Genomic DNA, 17,936 nt, shown 5'->3' with positions numbered 1-17,936 from the left:
TGAAATTGATATTTAAAAAACCATTTCAACGGTGTAAAGCTTTTTTTAATATCTTTCTTAATTATAAAGTTATGAATTTTTTCATTAACAAAGTTTTTTTAATTTTTTGACGTAAGCTAAAGGTATTTCAAAAAGTTGTAGAACAATAGTTGCTCATATGATAGTAACAAACATTTTCCAATTTTTTTCAGGATTTTTAAGATAAAAATAGTGCAAACAGACAAACCGACAAACCGACGCAAACTGGCTTCATTTTGAAGAAGAAGAAAAAATCGAATTTTTTGAATAACTTCTGAATGAAATGTCGGATCGGGTCGATTGAGGTACCAATCGACGCGTATTTAGCTCTAGAATGCGAATATATAAAAATATTCTATCTGGGGACTAAAATGTGTCCACCAGCCCCACTTTAGTGATAAAATTTTTTTTTACTTTCACCCTAATTTCTCCCAAACCAAATAACTTTTGGAATATGTTTCGACAAAAATTATCTAATTGAAACAATACCTTTCGATTGGTATATCATTCATTTAGATCGGTTGCCTACAGAAAATTTTTAATTCTTCGGCTATATATAGAGTTTCCTCGCGCACGCCTAGGCATGCAGGTCGTCACCTCGTGGACTTCCGTCCACAGTGATTTTAAAGACTGCTTTCAGAACACTAGTTTTATTATAATTTGGTATTTCATCAGTTGAGAGTTTCATTTGACTCTTTAAATGCCATTCCCTTTGAGATAATCCCAAATATAAAAAGAGAGTATTTAATGTCCTGAGTGTTTCTGGAAACTTGTGTCCTTTTCACTATTATCATTGTCTGTATTGTTGTTATTGCTGTCACACTTTCGCAATTTGCTAATCGCATTAATTATGCGTTTCTCTCATTTGCTGCTGGGCCCCGTTTCGGTTTCAGGCTCCAGGCTCCCGACTCTAGGCAATGGGTCCTGATTCTGTCTCTGTTCCAGTTCCAGGTCCTGCAGGCAAAATGGCCAGCAAATTGAACAAAAGCAAACTGCAGGCAAAGAAAGAGGCGGCATTTGGGGGCAACATGGGGGCCGGATGAGGACAAGGCGGCTACATTTCAAGCATAATTGCCTCTCAAGGGAATTAAATTGAGCAGAGAATTTTGTTGGCAGCGTCGGCAGCTAGAGAAGACGAAGATGGGATTTTATTCCATTAATTATCAATTAGTTTTTGAAAGTTGTTGTGCCAGATTTATTAAGTGGGCACTGGCTGGCATAACTTTTGCAATTTTCCAGCGTCACTTTTCTTCGCAAAATTTCTATCAAATTAATTAGCCAAAGTGGTTTGCGGATACAAATTGATGAGCGTGTGTGCCGCAAATTAATCAGTAATAATGCCAAGAATGCTGCTAGGCGAATCCTTAATAAATTAGCATTATTTTTCAATGCTTGATACTCAATAAATTTAAAATGAGCCATCAAAACCAATAGAGCCTTGGTTGGGCAAATTAAATTCAATTATCTCAAATCAAATGTAAAATCAAAGGAATTCAATTGATTAAGATGGAAACATCTTGATGAAATTTGATTATCTGACTTATTTTATCACCTTGTTGATTAATTCAGAACATTTTCAATAAACAGGTTAAGTCTGGTTAAGTAAAAATATATATATTTCCATATAAAAGAATTATTTGAAACTATTAATGTGCTTTCTTATTGTTTTAATCATAGCTTCTGCCTGACCATTCGATGAATCGCGAAGGAGTCCAATGACTTCGGTGATTCCCCCACCAGGACGACCTCGATGAGCTTTAGTGGCCAAGGCAAATAAAACTCCAGCGCAGGCTCCACGTTTACCTTCCCAATTCTCAGGACTGGGATCAAGCCTGATGAAACCATATCAATATAATATTCATGTTATTAGCACTAAAATTTAACTTACTTTTCAAGCATGTCGAAGGCCTTGGCTGCCACCCAAAACTCCTCGCACCTGTAGCACTCATTGGCAATTAATTGCAATAGGATGAAGGCCTCGGCATTTGTGTCCCTCGTGATAAACACATTCCAGGCTAGCTCCGGATGACCGCAGTGGATGTGACACTTGGCCAGGATCATGCAGAATGTGTGCTGATTCTTGATATCCATGTCGGAAATTTGCATTAGCAACTCCTCCGCTTCCTTGTAATACCCTGTGGCGCACTTGGCCTGGGCAAAGTTGTAGTTGAAAACATCATCGTTGACGAAATAGCTCCTTATGGAGTTCATGTACACGAGTACTTCCTCGAACTGTTCGTAGAGAAAAAATGCCGAAGCCATGCTCTGGCGGCCTGGTATGGTGTCACATTCGGTGGCCGAACTGCCCACCAAATGTAAATTCTGTTGGGCCGTCTTGATGTGCTCTTTCTGGAGGGGATTAAAATTAAAGAACTCTATTAAAATTTCCCTAATAAATTGCCTTACCGATCCTAGTTGCTGTCCCAAAGCAGCGTGAACTACGCCCTTCAGAATATATTCATGCGGCGAGGTGGGCTGCAGTTCCTTCATCAAAGCATGTGCCTCCTGGATATCTCCTTGCTTCAAGTAGTAAATGGCTAGATTCAGCCTAGCCTCGGGTATGATGTTCAGCAAGCCAGGTAGAACTCTCAGGGCTCCCTCGCCATTCCGGAAAACCACTAGATTATGCCGCAGAAGATCTGCTCCGAAGGTTCCATTGTCGGCTATGTTCTTGATCTCCTGCTCCGCCACGCGACCATTAAATAGTCGGAATCGATTGCAGGCTTTCAGATTTATGGCAATCGTGCTATCGCTGTGTTGGCCAAGATACACGTCCAGCACTTCCTGGGACATGTCGTAGTAGTCGAGTTTATAGAAACACAGGGCCAAGTACACGTTGATGGCCATATAGTCCTTGTTGTCCACGAGAACTCGCTTGTAGACGTCTATGGCCTCCTGGTAGTGAGCTCGCATATAGTGCATCGAAGCCAAGCTCAGTTGCTGCTCCAAGCTGGACGAGTTCTGGAGCTCCTCTTGGAGCTCAGTCCACTGCTCTTCGTTGCCCAATTTGTGGGCCAAGTGAAACAGGAGGCGCTGCTTGAGCAGGCTGTCCGCGGCCTTCTCCATCAGCTGCTGGGCCTCCTCGTAGAGGCCCAGGTAGAACATGCAGACGGCCAAGTTAAGATTTACTTTCCCATCGGGGAACGGGGCTGTTTTTTGAATAGACTTGTATTGGCCAAGAGCCTGTTGGTAGTCGCCCAGGTGAAAGTTGCAGAACGCAATCCATTGATCCACTTGCCGCTGCTTTATGGCCTGGGCACCCTCCTCCTCGTCCTCGTCCTCATTGGCGTACTAAAATGAGCTGCTAGTGTTAAAAACTAATATCCTGTACTATTTCAATATCTATATACCTCTAGAAAAGCCCTGGCACCCGTGTAATCTCGCTTGATGATGAAATCCTCGAGGGATGCCGGCACCGGAGTCTTTCGTGCCTGCCTGGTGACTCCGAGGCCGCTGCCAGGACCTCCGCTGGCCGCGTTCCTTGAGCTCGCCGAGTCGGTTTTTCCACGTGAAAGTATCTGGTTGTAAAGCGCATAAGTATATCTCGGACTGACAAAATTTTTCAGGCGCTTGTCGCATTTCTTACCATTTTTTCTCAGCTTTTCCTTTGCCTGGGATTTTTGTTCCTTACGCCTTGCTGGCTCCTCAGTGTTTGGGCCTTATGTTTTGAATTTTTTCTTGGTTACGGTCGCTTGGCAACCCACATAGCGTCGATAAAGCAGTTCATGCATGCCTCACTGCGCCCAGAAAGCGCCCCTTGGCATCTGTATCTGTAACTGGAGCATATACTGTATCTGCTAGCTGTAACCAACTGTTGATCCGACAGAACTGCCACCCTTAAGTCCGGGGATATATTCAGCGTTTGTCAGAAAATGTGTTATGGTTTTTTGTTTGCCTTTTTGGTAAGTATTTTAAGCTTGCTTTTGGCTATGCGATTTTCTTATATCATATTTAAAAATTTTAAATATTTTATGAATGTATATTTTTAAGAAATCGCCTAAAAATCTTTGAAAATAATTTTCCGAAAGCCATAAGGTACTTTGAACAGACTCTTGCCTGCTGGGGAAGAAAAATGCTGTTGTGTGGCAGCCTTCTGGCACGCATTGTTGACACAGTTCCACAGTGGAGATGCTGCTGCATTGTTGCATTTCCATTTTGAAATTTGCTTTATTTATAAGACGCACCCGAATCATAAATATGCAGGCAGCCTCAAGCGAGATATGCATGCGTCAATCCGGGCGCCTCCCATGATCCACTAGTGTGTGCAATACTTTGGGATACGAGAGTATTTTTCCTCTGCCTTGCTGACACAGCATAATGGCTCACACGAACACCCGCACACCAGCCCTGAGTGTGTGCGCTGGTGATAGACATGAGTCAGGAATTTTTGTTATTCCAGAGCAAACTCGTACGCCATCAAATGGAAAAATAAGTGCAAAATCGAAAACAATCTTATGCAACAAAATCATGGCAAATTGTGAGTATTGTCAGTTCGAGCTTGAAAACTTTAATATTAAGGGTTTGATCTATTAGACTATAAAGCATAATACATATGCTTCCCTGATCTCCTGAACTTCACAGCCGCAAGTACCGTTCTAAACCGAAAAACGGAAACCGAAACAAATTGAATATAAAAGTGCAGATAAAAGATGAAAAACAATCTGTTTGCCGCCTAAAATAAAACAAACGGCAGAAGCAAGGCAAACAAATTTACTTTCAAGTGAAGCATACTTGCTGTCCCTTCTATATCCTTAACATACATATATATATCTATTTCCATCTGCTGGCTGTTTTTGGACTCATTCGGTGTGCGCGCCTTTGTTTATGCTACACTTTATTGCGCTTTTGCAATTCCGCGTTTCCGTTTCCCGTCAAATCAGCCATAAAAAACGTAAAGTAAAGGAACGTTGTGGAATGGAAATCTGGGAGTCAAGACCCCGCCCAGCTTGATGGCTTGGTCCTGGGCACTGCTCCTTGAAGGCGCCTATTACATTTCGCAGTCGAATAAACAATGCCAACATCATTTGCACCTCCTTCATTATGGGCTTGGCTCGTTATTTGTCAAACAAATAAACAGCAGGCAATGGATGATGTCGGGATCCTGGGCTTGGGACTGAGTTGCTGTTTCTGTTGCTGTTGCTCGGCTGGGGAGGCTGTTGGAAGAAAACAGTCACTGTAACGTGCAATTGTCTCTCGCCCGGGCCCATGATTTTCCATCATTATCATGGAGAGCTGTTCGTGTTTACAATTTCTTTTTTTCGTACCATGGCCTTCCCTCTGCGACAATTTATTGTCATCTTCTCCTTCACGCTGAGTGTCGCCTGCTCGTTTTGTGTTGTTTATACACTTTCGTATTTGCATTGCCTTCTGTTCTCCGGTTTGTGTTTTTTTTTGGTTCGGACTGGATTTCTCTGAAGAAAATTGCGAACTTGCGAAATGAAGTGCAAAATTCAAACGGAAATTGAAATGGCAATGACAGAGTCGACTTGAGTTGAGTTTCTTTCTCCCTTTTGCTCCTTCGATTTATTTATACCTTGGTTTTTTTTTTTATATATATAGAAAGGCCTGGACTTTGGTCTTTATCCTTGGGTCCTGAGGCACATGTTGCCTGCAGTTGCATATAAAAATATTTCCTCAAAATGAAGTTGAGAAAATGGCGATTTTCTCAAGCGTAAACTAAACACTAGAAATGCGAAAATAAATAAAAATGGACATCTTGCCGAATTTATTGGTCACGATGGGAATGCTGCTTGACTTTCGGGTTTAGCACACAAAATGGTTGAATATCACTGAAGCATGCATAATAATGGGGCACTGAACTTTAACGATTTCAAATTGGGTTCCCCGGTCAAGGGTCAAGAAGCACAATGTGTTTCTACTCCAGCTGATTTTTTCTCCACAAAAGTTTGCTTATTTTACACTTAATATAATAGTCTTAAAGAAAATTTTGGTTTTGATTCTTATTTCTAAACCAATTTTAAAATGTTATCACTTCTGGTGACCAAAATCAATTCGTTAGACAGATTGCCGAAACATATACATGTATGTATGAAAGAAATCAGACAACTGTTGTTTCCAATTAGAGGCAAATAACAAAATTGTATCGCGGTTCACAGTTTTACCCCAAAATCCAGCTTTTTCAAATTTGTTTAGAGCTCCACATCGGCGAGAGTGGCTCTTCACTTTTGTGGCAATTGCATTATTGGCGAATGTGTGAAATGTTTTTGGCTGATTTTCTCGCTACGGATGGGATTTTTGTGGGTGGAGCTCCACACGATTTGGCGCATTTACATATTTTAATTAAAACATAAATTTTGTATTTTAGTCAGTCATCTGAATATTGGGTGTGTGCAAAGGCCAGGGAATCTTTTAGAGGCTCAATAGATTAGTGATGTCAAAAAATTTGAGACGTGATTTGATTGTTTTTTTTAATTTATTAAATAGAAAAATTTTAATATTTTAATTTAAGTTATAAATAACAATAATAAACACTTAAAGCTTTAAAAAAGGACTTTTTATTGGCTTCGTTGACATCCAAGAATTTTATATCTTATACTCCATTTTAAATATTTTTTCGAAATTTTTTATTTAGTCACTAGTATTCCATACTATACCCCAATCACTGTTCATCGTAGTGTCTCATCTCGCTGAGACGTTCAGTGCCTTGTCATGCTGTTGGTTATTTTAATAAATTTTTTAACAGGCGCACGCACATCACTGGAGCGCCTATACATCCCACACACACCCCCACATATGGAGGAGAACCCGGACAGGCCATAGTTTACTATCTACTAAATATTTAAACGCAGCGTCAGATCGTAAAAGCAAAATGTATGCAAAGTGCATGTCGGGCAGCTATCGAGCTGAGTTGTAAAAAAAAACCGAGGCGAGTAATAGCAAAAATAAGGAGGAAAAAAGGAAAATGCGATGGAAAAAGGCACGACTTGAGATAAATAAAAACAGACGAGCAAGGAGCCATGTTACAATATTGAATAAAGTTAGTACCTGTCGGTCTGTTACGCCTCATAGTCTAAACTATATACATTCAATGTACTATGTTTCCGTTAGTAATTTTTGCCCTGAGGTGGAAAGCCGTCGACATGATTTTCCTCGCCGTGTATACTAGAGTTTTCTGTGTCAGTGAGTTTAATATAATACGAAAATAGTTAGCCTTTTGTTGGACTTTGCTGAAGTGGATTTATTTTTGAATTACGTATGTTTGTAAACGCCTTTAAATAGTTATACAGTTATAGGCTCAAAAATTGTCCTTTAAAGGCATATTTTTCCTTTTAAATTTTGACTGAAACTTTCAAATTAACGCTTATCGGCGTGGCAGACTTGCAGCCCAAAGTTACGCATCGATGGCAATACAAACACACGGCGCCCGGCACATGCCACGCCGTGGTGGAGAGACAAAATTTCTTAATTTCTACCAGGCAGTGCAGGAAGTATCCCCAATACCATCCACATCCCGCCACCTTGCCCCCACAACCCCTACAACCAAGGCAAATAAAAACAGTATAGTGCCAAAGCCGCAATGTGTCTGGCTGTAGGGTCTCTGGGCCGTGTTTCTGCCAAAGTCGAACATATATGGCCAGCATGTCTTGCTCTCTATGCGACCACGCCCACACAATCAGGCGCCCATTTATGCACTAATTAAAATTTTATCGTTAAATCTTGTTTGCATGCATTGCTACAAGCAGGCGAGGCAAGCTGCCAGCATCCAGTATCCTGCCACTGCACTCCAGCACTCTACCAGATCCTCCTGCTCGTTCTCTTCCTCCAGCAGCCTCCTGCCATATCTCCCACCAAAAATGTATGCAATGCGAACACTTTTCGTTGAAAATGTTTGGCAACAGTCACTTCCTGGTTGCCGGTTCCCGATTCCCGAATCCCTATTGCCGGGTACCAACCACGGCCATTTCGAGAGGCGGGAGAGGCGGTTGCCCAGGCCGGAGGATTTTCATTGCGTTTAATACTCGGCTCAAGCACTTTCATACTTTATTTGGCGCAACACTCAGCCAAATCCGAGTGCCTCGCCATAAGTGCCTCCCCGTATCATGCAATGCACGGCGGGAAGCCATCACGAAAATTGGTATCTGTCCTCAGGAAAATGCTTTTGAAGGTTGTAATTTTAAATATTTTATATGAAAAACTATAACAGTGCTAAAAAACGTTTAATGTTTAATGATACGTCAATAAATTTGGTATAAAATTCACATAAAATACATACTAAACAGTAGGCCATTTTATGCCACGCCATTTAGAAGGCCTTGACTGGATTTTTATAAAAATCTATGGAATAGAAGGCTATGACTAAATTTCAAACGCATAGACCTGAAAATTGTTTTGAAAAGTTCAGTTTAACAGCAGCTCTCGTCTCAGTAAGTTATTAGATTTTTTCCTAATATTTCAATAAAAGTTTTCACTGGTAAGCAAAAAATAAAATTATAATTTAATTTGTTTTTTAATGCATTTGTTTTGCATTTTTTATTCCAGCCCTTTTTTAAGCCTTATCATAATGGAAGTTTTCCGGAGACAGCGCTATATTGGTGCAAACAATTAAAAAGGTAAACTATTGAAATATTGTATATATTCCCTTGTTTATTCATTACTTATTCTACAGTTTCTTAGTCAAAATAATGATTTGTAACTAATTTACTCATAAAATGTTAAAAATAGTATCAAGGTATGTACTTGCACACAGTATTAAATTGTATTGAACATTTTTATTTTCAGAATTAAATCATTTATCCCAGTTGAGAGTTGACGCATTGATCAGACTGACGGGGTGCTAAACATTAACAGCACTGAGTTTCCGCCAAAAATTCTTCAGATAGATACTTCTGCCAGGCGATCCACCCAAATTAATTGACGACTATTCTACACAAGGACTCTAAAATGCCGAAAGTTGTTTCCTGCTTTTGGATCCATAGTACCTCGTGTTTTCTTTACTGGCTGATTTGCTGCCGGTTTCATGTCGACACCAATGAAGTTGCTGCAGGACCTGAATAGGAGTTCATGTCCTGCTCCAACTTTTACTCTAATGCATTTTCTACTGGACAATGTTGACACTATAAGATATGATATTACTGACTGCATTATGACAATTATCTCGAAGCTTCCCTTATACTTTAAGAACTCGTTACTGTATACCCCTGGAAATGTTTAAAAAAAATTTAATAAATATTTGTCTTGATTCTTCTACAAAAAAATAATCCTAGACTCTCATCTAAATATGTAGGATCTCATTTGGCCCAAACAATTTCCAATCTGTGTGTCTGCCATATTGTGGAACATTTTTCAAATTACACCTAATTTCGTGCGCACTCAACGACTCTAATAAAATCCAAATTGAATTTCCGAATGTGGAAACCAAAATCCAAAAAGTCACAACTTTTTCCTCCGATGCTGCTGTCGTTCTGTCAACTTTTTTAATTTAATATATACAGTGCGTATGCGTAATTTTTGTGGCTTTAAGCGGCAGCTGCTGTCGTTGCTACACACGAATATACTGTGCCTGTATTTTAAGGGGTGTGAGTGTGGTTAGGAGTGGAAGAGAAGCAAAAAATTTAATTAAAACGTTGCATAAATGAAATTCAAATTTGAAATTGCATGCAAAATGAATAATTGAATGGACCATGGTAGTTGACTAGCTGCGACTGATGTTTTAGTTAATTTTTGTTAGCGTGCTCTCTCCGTCGGTTAGAAACGCCTTCCACACCAATGAATTGCAAAATTGTCAAGGCCAACGTTGTTTTCAAAATTAGTTTTATTTTAAATTTTTTCAAAGTTAATTTTTGATATTTTTTCTTTATTTTGTAGCAAGTATTATAATTTTAAAAAAAGTTTTCAATCTTGATAATATTTACTGTACTTGTAAGTGACAACCTACTACCGAATTTCAGTCTGCAAACAAATCAACCGCAAAACAAATTACTAATTTAATTTTCATTGTATTCAGTTGAATATTAAAGGTTTATTTGTTTGTCCCTTTTATCGGTACTTGACTGGAGATAAAATTCACAAAAATAATTGTGCATTTCGATGTAAAGTTGGCTTTGGTGTTTTATAAATCTTCTTTATTGCCGACCGCAATTGTCCCAGAGATGAGTTTTTTGATTTTATGGGCCTTGGAGCTAAGCTCTGTTGTGTCCATAAAGGCAAAATCAAAATGCATAAAAAATGGGTGGTTAAAAGGACTTTTGAATGACTTTTCAGAATAAATATATATGTGGTTATACACGTCTATACAATGCATTTTTTCCTTCCCTTCCATACAAAAAAAATATATATAAAACCATATTTAAAGACAAATTTCTTTGGCAAGTGTATGACAAGAATGGCAAACTTATTTATTACCTTTGTTTAGACTTTATATGACACTACAAGGCCTGCACTGATGGCACTTGAGCGAACGGCATTAGCATTGTCCTTACGGCCATCGTATCCTTGCAAGCTCCCTATTCCCTTCCTTTCTCTCAATTCGTTGTGTCCTTGTCTGTCTTTGTTAGTCCTTGCTGCAAGTCTGAGAAAGTTTCTTATCGCAACAAAATGTTGTTTTTTTTCGCCGAGCTTACTTTGCGCTTGATTTGTTTTCGCTAGTTGTGTGAGAAAATTCTGCTTTATTCTATGGAAATTTTGGCTTTCTTTGGGTTCCATTAACTTTCCGCCATGATTGGGTATGTGAAAAGGGGAGTAGACTCAGTCAGCCAAAAATATTGGAGGTCCCCTTTCTGGGGAGTTCATTTCGGACAACTTTTCATTGCTCTATTTGTGAGAGTTTTCAGCCTTGAACTAAAAGTCTTTTTAAACCATCAAAATTTTGTTGGCACTTATTTTTTTGATTTTTCAATTCTTATACAGTAATAGGTTTTAATAATCAATAATAATAAATATAAAAAATTCCGACAAATTTTCTGTGAGAACCATGTGCGAAATAAAATCCAACTTTGTGACTTACGACATGGTGCACAATCTGAGGTGCAACAAGCGAGGACCCAGAATGGCAAATAAAGATCTATGTACTGAAATCTATATAATCTAATTTTGTTATCAATTATTAGAAGCACGATATGAAACCGAAGAAAACCTGGCCCGGAGCGCGGTTCATGTGTGTTACCAAGGATGGAGATCTGAACACGGCAGCTTACTGCTTGGCCGAGGCTATGCACGAACCGTTTCTGCCATTTCCAATGGCCACAGTGGCGGTTCAAAGCTGCATACGGGAGGATTTTATTGCCCGGGTTAGAAGTCGGTTCCGGCAGGTGAAACCGCACGTGGCAAATCATCCGAATTTCGAGCGATCTCTGGCGGCTTTAAAACACGGACCTCATCCCGTCAGCTATGTCCTGGCCGATGAGGCGGATGCCCCGGCTTGTGCCAGTCCTATTTTGGTTACCGACACGGTCACTCAGCTGTATTTTCCCAGCGGCGCTTCAGGAGCCACAACGTTGCACTCATTCAACACGATGGATGAGGTGGCGGAGATCTTCGGATACGAGACCCCGAAATTTAATGCCATTTACTTCTTCGACGAGGGCGTCAAAGACATCTATAACCTGGCACCCTTGGTCGATTGCTCCCAATTTTTTGTTAACTGTATGGATGCCTGCTTGTTGGAGATAATGCCGTACTTTTATGAGAAAAAGCCAAAGGTCTTATTTAAACGGGGCTATCACTACGAGTGCATCGAAATAGTTGGCCAATGGAGGATAATTGTTTTTCCGTACAGCTCGACTATCCTACGATCATGTTGCTGCCCCACCGGCCAATGTCGGTGCTACTTCACCCGCGACGCCTGCTGCGAGAACCACATGAACACATAACCAGAGATAGTTTTGTCCAACCTCACACCCATAGGATATTTATTTGGCGATAATTTCGACTGGGAACTCCATCTTGGCAAACGAAAACAGAAGATGCGACTTCCTCCGTCTGGAGTCGTCCCAGAAATCCGCAGTTCCAATGAGTAGTTTGCGACTGGCAACACATGTGAGCCATAATTTTCGCGGTAGTTGCTCTTGGATTGCAAGTTGAGTACATATTGGCTATAAGGTACTATCTTTAAATTTTAAGAGAATTCAAAGCTATCGTCGAAAAAAAACATCACATTTAGTTCCAGAATACTGGGTCCTAATATTTATTTCAAAATATAGTCGGAAAAATAGTATATTCATATGAGGCTTGTCTGTACTTTGGGCTATAATAATTTTGGCTGTATTTATCAAACCGTGTCCTCCCTCTCCGCCCAGAAGTCCTCGTCTTGGGCCAACCGCTTGCAGGATGTCGCCGACTGTTGGCTTTTAATAAAACTTGCACAGAGCAGCCGCCAAGTATTTGCCTTGGCCTTGCCGAAAAAGAACTTTGGGAAGTCTGTGGATCTGCGGGAATTGTGGATGGGCGGATGGAGACTGAACTCCTAAAACCGACACAAGTCTTGCAGCCATTAGTTGCGGCTGCTGATGCGGCAGCTTGTCGCCAAGGCATTGACTTCTTTCGTTCACCGCCGCATTTGTTGGGCTTTTATGTGCCAACTTGTTAATGAGTTTGCCGGGGAAGTGAGCGATTCTACAAGGGGATGGGTAGTCTTGCGCTCTACTACCTCTACAGACCGAAACTCATTCTCATTTTGATGGCTGACAGGCCTAGGCTGCACTTACTTACCTTCAGACATTTGGCATTGAAACGACGAACCCAACTGCAATCACCGGCAGTTGCCGGTTTTCTCGTTTTTCTGCACTTCTTCCTTCAGGAATGTCCTTCCATCTGCTGCATCCTCCCATCCGTCTGGCTGAGTGACTGTTTATTTGTCAGTGCTGTCTGCCATTTTGATTTGCAGTCTGACATATTTTGGCCGCACTTCAGCATTTTGATGTTCGTTGGCCATGAAAAATTGCGATGGAAAAATGATGTTGCACATTAATATTTTACCTCTGAAAGGGTTTTCTCTCCTTTACCTGCACAAGTGCACAAAAATGCGACAAAGTGAATCAGATTGTGAAGTTCTTCGCACAACATGAAATTGACTTTTCGAATTTCAAAGAATTTCTCGAGGGCCAATTTAAATGAAATTATTTTTGGCAATCGAAATATTGTTTTGAATGGGATCAGGCTTTGACGCCTTGGGGCCACCGCAGTAGTCACACATAAAATGTACAAACGAATAACAAAGTGTCCATTATGTTTATAAAATTGCTCGACAATCACCTGAAACCGCTGCCAGCATAGAAACCGAAACAAAACAGAGCAATTCGGAACAAATGTCTCTGAAACTGACCGCAACAATTTGAAAAACATTACCCATACGCCGCGTATGACATGGAAAAGCAGAGCACAAGGGTGGCCCAGAAAAAGGGGACAAACGCTGGGAGGAAGGGGTCTGAAAACCGACTCGACCAACGGAGGACAGTGTATTTTCAACACCTGCTGGTCAAACAAATCGTGTTCATTTCGGTACAAACACTAATTTCGACAAGGTGCAAACAAGCTGACGACTGGTTGGAGGGTTTGGGGGTGGGCCATATAGGATGCATGGGGGTGTGGAAAGAGGAAACGGTGTCTATGGAGGTGGAGAATCAAAGGTAGAGCTTGGGGACACTGGCCCGAACAGGAACATGCTCGAAACACAAACACAATGGAGGAAATTCCCATACATCGGGGGAGAACGGAGAAGACCAGATAGACACATGGATGTCACGTGCACGGACTACTGCCATTTTCCTCTACAGGAACAAAAAAAAAATTATCTTTTTTTGCCAGAAATTGTATATTTATTTCAAGATGCTGAAGAAAATATTTAAGGTAAAACGATTTATTTGATATTCTGCAAGTGACAGACAGAGGTGTTTGATTGAATAAATTTATGGGCTATCATTGAGTTGTTTTATTGATTTTAGAAATATTTTTAGAAATAATAAAATTAGAAAGAAGGTGTACTAATATGTATTGGTGGGGCTTATCAGTAAATATTTAATTTAAATGATTGTACGCTTGTAAGCTAATTGTAAATATATTTTATTTAAGCCTAATTTAAATATTAAAGCTTCTCTTTACTTTTCCTCTCTTAATTGTAACAAAAACCTTTTTTTTGCAGTGCACCAAACTTTAGAGCCAAAGCCCGGAGTTTTGGAGTCTGCGTTTTCGGACTGGGCCTGGCGTCGACAGATAAAATGCTTTTTTGTGAAAAATGTAAAATTGCATTTGTAACCGCATTTCATTAGAGGAAGAAAGTCAACCGTCAGGTAGCAGACAACGCACGTTTCTCCGTCAGTTGGAGTTCGGAGGAAGCCTGGCGGGGGAATAGTTGCTAAAATAGCAACAAAGTTCGCATCCGTGCCGGCGAAACGAGCTTCACGGTCAATGGTGAAAACAAGCAGACAAAATTTGGTCCAAACAGTCGCATACTCCTGCGAACGGAAAGCAAACTATCCCACAAGAGGGTGTGGAAATAGTGGGAATTCGAGGTAAACGGGAATGCAAAACGGGTTTGCATTTTGCCATTTTGGCTGCCAGGGCCAGGACATAAACATGGATTCTGTCTGGCCTGCAGTCTGTGTCCCGTATCTCTATCGGAATCTGTCCGTACCCCTCTCATTGTCTGCTGTTTAGGCCTTTTAAATGACCTGGCTGAAGTGGTGATGGGGAAGTGGGTATCGATTCTTTAGCACTGTTGTGCGTCACTTATGTTAAGAGATTTTTTATGTTTATTTAAATTTGATGTAAAAAAATTCAGTTCCTATAAGACATCCATTAATTAACGAAAAATCATACAAAACTACAGAAGTTCAGCGTTGTACCGAGAGCGTCTATTTTACGAAGACTTCATTCAAAATGTCACCGGTAAAGTTGGCTACCAAAGCTACGATTTTGGGTAACTCTCTGAGACCTTCTCCTACTTCGATGAAGGTGACAAAGCGGTAGAAGAGAAGAAATCCCACCGTTATCAAGATAGGGAAGGTTAGAGCCACCATTATTCGGGCCACAAAGAGTATGGTGTAGCAGCATATTACCAGAGCAAAAATCATAGCTAAGATACGGCCAACATCTCCGTTTACAATTTTTGTTGATCTTATCCAGTCGTCCAGGCGGTCGACAAGTGGATTGGTGCAATCCCTGGGAACGCAGCTTTTTTCCATATTCTGGTACCAATAAAAATTTAACTAGGATTTGGTTGTCTGATGCGTTTCCGGTAGATATGCTTATATATATTTTTAAATACTAATAAGGCAATACCTACTGATGCAAAAAATCCCTCACTACAATATGAATAACTCTTTCTTTATTTAATTGCTTTGGGAAACGAAAACACTAGGAACATGGACCAAAAATGGCAAGCTGTGAAATCTAAATGGCGCACTTGATGTCAACGGCAGCCTTCCTGGCCACCACCGCTGCCGAACAGTGTCCTGACAACTTGACAAATGAATGATCGGGCCGCAGTCTCAGCGCCGCAGAGCGGCCAACCTCAGGCACCAGACAACGGACAGGGGATAGCGGACAACGGACAGTGGACCTCGGACAGGACATCCGACAACGGCCAGAGGATATCGGACAGGGGCGCATGACGGTCCTGACGCGTCGACAAACCGCAAAAAGAGAAACGGCAATCGACCGACAACAGAAAAAACTACCTATAATAAAAACAACAAAGGGCAACAATGAACCCGACAATTTCTGCGTCGCCACCAGGAATACGCCATTCCAACCGTCATGAAAAGCACCGATTACCGATCGGGACGACCAGAAGGACGAGAGCTGCAAGTCCTTTGCAGTTCGTCTGTTATTTGCTGGTCGGGGTCGGTCGGCTGGTGTCTGTGCATAAATTCCATCATATGATATCAATTAGTGATAGTGCGGTGCGACTGAAATGTCATTTGCAAAAATGCGCATATTTTAAAAGTGACACACACACACAGGACCTCTCCTTAGCTCATGCCATCCGTCGTCCGCCATCAGCCTATCATCCATCCATGATATGTCGCTAACGGAGCGAGAGTTACACTGCTCTATTTCCAAGGCAGGGTATGTGTAATGGTGAAAGGATATTTGTTTTTTAAAGACATGGTCTGGCTGTATAGTGAAGGTAAAATAAGTATAACATATCAATGATTCCAACGAAGTGGATCCTTTCAAAACAAAAATATATGTATATTCTCAAATGCTGAAAGGTCAAAAGAAGAATAACAAAAAGAGCATTCACCTGTCGCCTAATCCTAGCCATAATTGACTTGATTTTAACCCTGGTTCTTTTTTGTTTCCATCGTCGAGACCATAAAAACCAAACAGAAAATGGCCAAACGGACGAAACCTGGTCCATGCCCGCTGCTTGGTCAGCCACATAAAAATCAGCTCGCCCGCATCAAGTGCCTGGCAACAATGGGTGGCATATGAATATGCAACCAGGTCGGTGGCAGGGGTATGGAAAATAGTGGCAGGGGCATAGGCGGGTGCAGGAGCAGAAGCCGGAAAAAGAACTGGGCCTGCAACCGATATGCATGCAGGTGCAATCTCATACAGAACTTACCGCAGATGGATGGACGCTGAGGGCGGGATTGCCATGGAGGAAGACGTGTGTGTCAACCAGAATCCTGAAAACCGAGATGGCCAAGGCCAATAAAATTGCAGCCAAGTGATGCAAAAACGACGATTTGGTTTTTTCACCGACACCCACGAGAACACAAATTGCATTTCCAGTTTTTTTGTTCAACAGACTCGGGCGAGACCTTTTTGGGAAATTTAATTTGGTTTTTCTTTTGGCATCGAGTGCATTTATTGTTGGCTTATTGGCAACCAGCAATGGTAAATTAAGGCCAGCACAAATGTGAAAATTCGGGAAATGGCCCTTGTTGTTGTTTCGGCTTTTGACATTTTTGCGGCCGAGTGGAATTATTTCGACGGCAAGTGAACTCTGACAGAGTGGATGAGCCAAACTTGAAATTGCTTTTACCGGATTTCTGTGGCTTATGTCTGGTTTCCGTATTTTGAGTGAATTAAATTATCACTTTAGTAAATAAATGGCATTTTTGAATGTAAAAAAAGGATCAGTTTATTTGTTTTTTTTGCTCGACTTTATATAATTTAAATTATTTAAATTTTGAAAATTTATCATACATAATTATAGTACAAATTTTATTCTCCAGAAGTGCAACTCCGAAATGATTGATGAAATGATAGCCGTATAAAATAAGAAAGTATCTTCACTGTACCGACGTCTTTGCAACGTTGTCATCAAGAGAATTCACAATTGATTCGCGAAGCAGATCTCTTATAAGAACTAAGCTAAAGTTTACCACTCCATTCAGCTCCTTGAATCCTTCTGCCACCTCCATGAAGGTAATTAAGCGTAATATTAGAAGGAATCCAACCACAACCAAGGTGGGCCATGTTATAGCCACCAGAATGCGAACCACAAAGAGCAGGACATAGCTCATTGCAATCAAGGCCAGAACAATGGCAATGAAGCGGCCCATATCATTGGCTTTCAGCCCGGCCGACTGTATCCATTCCGCCAAGTGGTCAAAGAGCGGATTCAGAAAAGTGCTTGAAGTGTACTCATCCACCATTTTGTTGAGTTTTTTTTAGTTTTTTTTCTGGGGTTTTTCTTGCCGAAATTGGTTTAAGAATTTGTTTTGTGCCTTACAAGTTATTAAAAGTGTATGGAATTCCCCTCTCTTTGGAGGAATATGTATAAATATCTGTTGCCACATAAATACTGGCATACTACTTATAACTTATATTTAATACGAACTGCTAACTGACGCCAATAGTTCTTAAATAGCCTCTTTTTCCTCGTTGACCTTTGAAACCACTGTTGAGGTTCCTTGACCTGAAATTATACTCAGACTAGCCTCTTTAGAATTTGAAATCGGTGCAATTGACCTCATACTTTACGGGAAAAAAACATTAATATTTTGTTG

At 40.7% G+C, this 17,936-nt stretch overlaps 3 protein-coding genes and 2 long non-coding RNA genes across 5 annotated transcripts; 2 read left to right on the top strand and 3 right to left on the bottom strand.

Moving 5' to 3' along the window:
- Window positions 1–1,611: 1,611 nt before the first annotated feature.
- LOC6501310 (intraflagellar transport protein 56) lies at window positions 1,612–3,844 on the bottom strand. Its single transcript, XM_001954933.4, has 5 exons — window positions 3,605–3,844; window positions 3,369–3,536; window positions 2,425–3,309; window positions 1,907–2,367; window positions 1,612–1,850 (listed from the first exon to the last, which is right to left on the bottom strand). The coding sequence occupies exons 1-5, from the start codon at window positions 3,605–3,607 to the stop codon at window positions 1,652–1,654; spliced, it is 1,716 nt and encodes a 571-aa protein (XP_001954969.1). The 5' UTR covers window positions 3,608–3,844; the 3' UTR covers window positions 1,612–1,651.
- A 4,456-nt stretch (window positions 3,845–8,300) lies between these two features.
- Window positions 8,301–9,236, top strand: LOC123257423. Its single transcript, XR_006507481.1, has 4 exons — window positions 8,301–8,449; window positions 8,518–8,588; window positions 8,645–8,707; window positions 8,758–9,236. It is a non-coding gene; the product is annotated as an uncharacterized LOC123257423 (long non-coding RNA).
- A 1,075-nt stretch (window positions 9,237–10,311) lies between these two features.
- Window positions 10,312–10,746, bottom strand: LOC123257314. Its single transcript, XR_006507353.1, has 2 exons — window positions 10,599–10,746; window positions 10,312–10,546 (listed from the first exon to the last, which is right to left on the bottom strand). It is a non-coding gene; the product is annotated as an uncharacterized LOC123257314 (long non-coding RNA).
- Window positions 10,747–10,854: 108 nt separating this feature from the next.
- On the top strand, window positions 10,855–12,196 carry LOC6499276. Its single transcript, XM_001954932.4, has 2 exons — window positions 10,855–11,026; window positions 11,085–12,196. Exons 1-2 carry the CDS (start codon window positions 10,949–10,951, stop codon window positions 11,844–11,846), a joined length of 840 nt encoding a protein of 279 aa, XP_001954968.1. The 5' UTR covers window positions 10,855–10,948; the 3' UTR covers window positions 11,847–12,196.
- A 4,851-nt stretch (window positions 12,197–17,047) lies between these two features.
- On the bottom strand, window positions 17,048–17,732 carry LOC6501309. Its single transcript, XM_001954930.4, has one exon. The coding sequence runs from the start codon at window positions 17,580–17,582 to the stop codon at window positions 17,217–17,219; it is 366 nt and encodes a 121-aa protein (XP_001954966.1). The 5' UTR covers window positions 17,583–17,732; the 3' UTR covers window positions 17,048–17,216.
- Window positions 17,733–17,936: the final 204 nt, after the last annotated feature.

Source organism: Drosophila ananassae, chromosome 2L (assembly GCF_017639315.1).
Source record: "Drosophila ananassae strain 14024-0371.13 chromosome 2L, ASM1763931v2, whole genome shotgun sequence".
In the NCBI taxonomy this organism is placed as follows: Eukaryota; Metazoa; Arthropoda; class Insecta; order Diptera; family Drosophilidae; genus Drosophila; species Drosophila ananassae.
The sequence above is the reverse complement of the archived record's forward strand: the minus strand, read 5'-3'. Positions and strand labels throughout refer to the sequence as shown.

Bases quoted from the DNA above. Each gene is read 5' to 3' on its own strand.
- LOC6499276 (XM_001954932.4), top strand. From the start codon at position 10,949: ATGTGCGAAATAAAATCCAACTTTGTGACTTACGACATGGTGCACAAT. The intron at 11,027-11,084 runs GCAAATAAAGAT...ATCAATTATTAG, and splicing joins ACAAGCGAGGACCCAGAATG to AAGCACGATATGAAACCGAA.
- LOC6501309 (XM_001954930.4), bottom strand. From the start codon at position 17,582: ATGGTGGATGAGTACACTTCAAGCACTTTTCTGAATCCGCTCTTTGAC.
- LOC6501310 (XM_001954933.4), bottom strand. The intron at 2,368-2,424 runs GTAAGGCAATTT...AATCCCCTCCAG, and splicing joins TGGGACAGCAACTAGGATCG to AAAGAGCACATCAAGACGGC. The intron at 1,851-1,906 runs GTAAGTTAAATT...TGGTTTCATCAG, and splicing joins GCCTTCGACATGCTTGAAAA to GCTTGATCCCAGTCCTGAGA.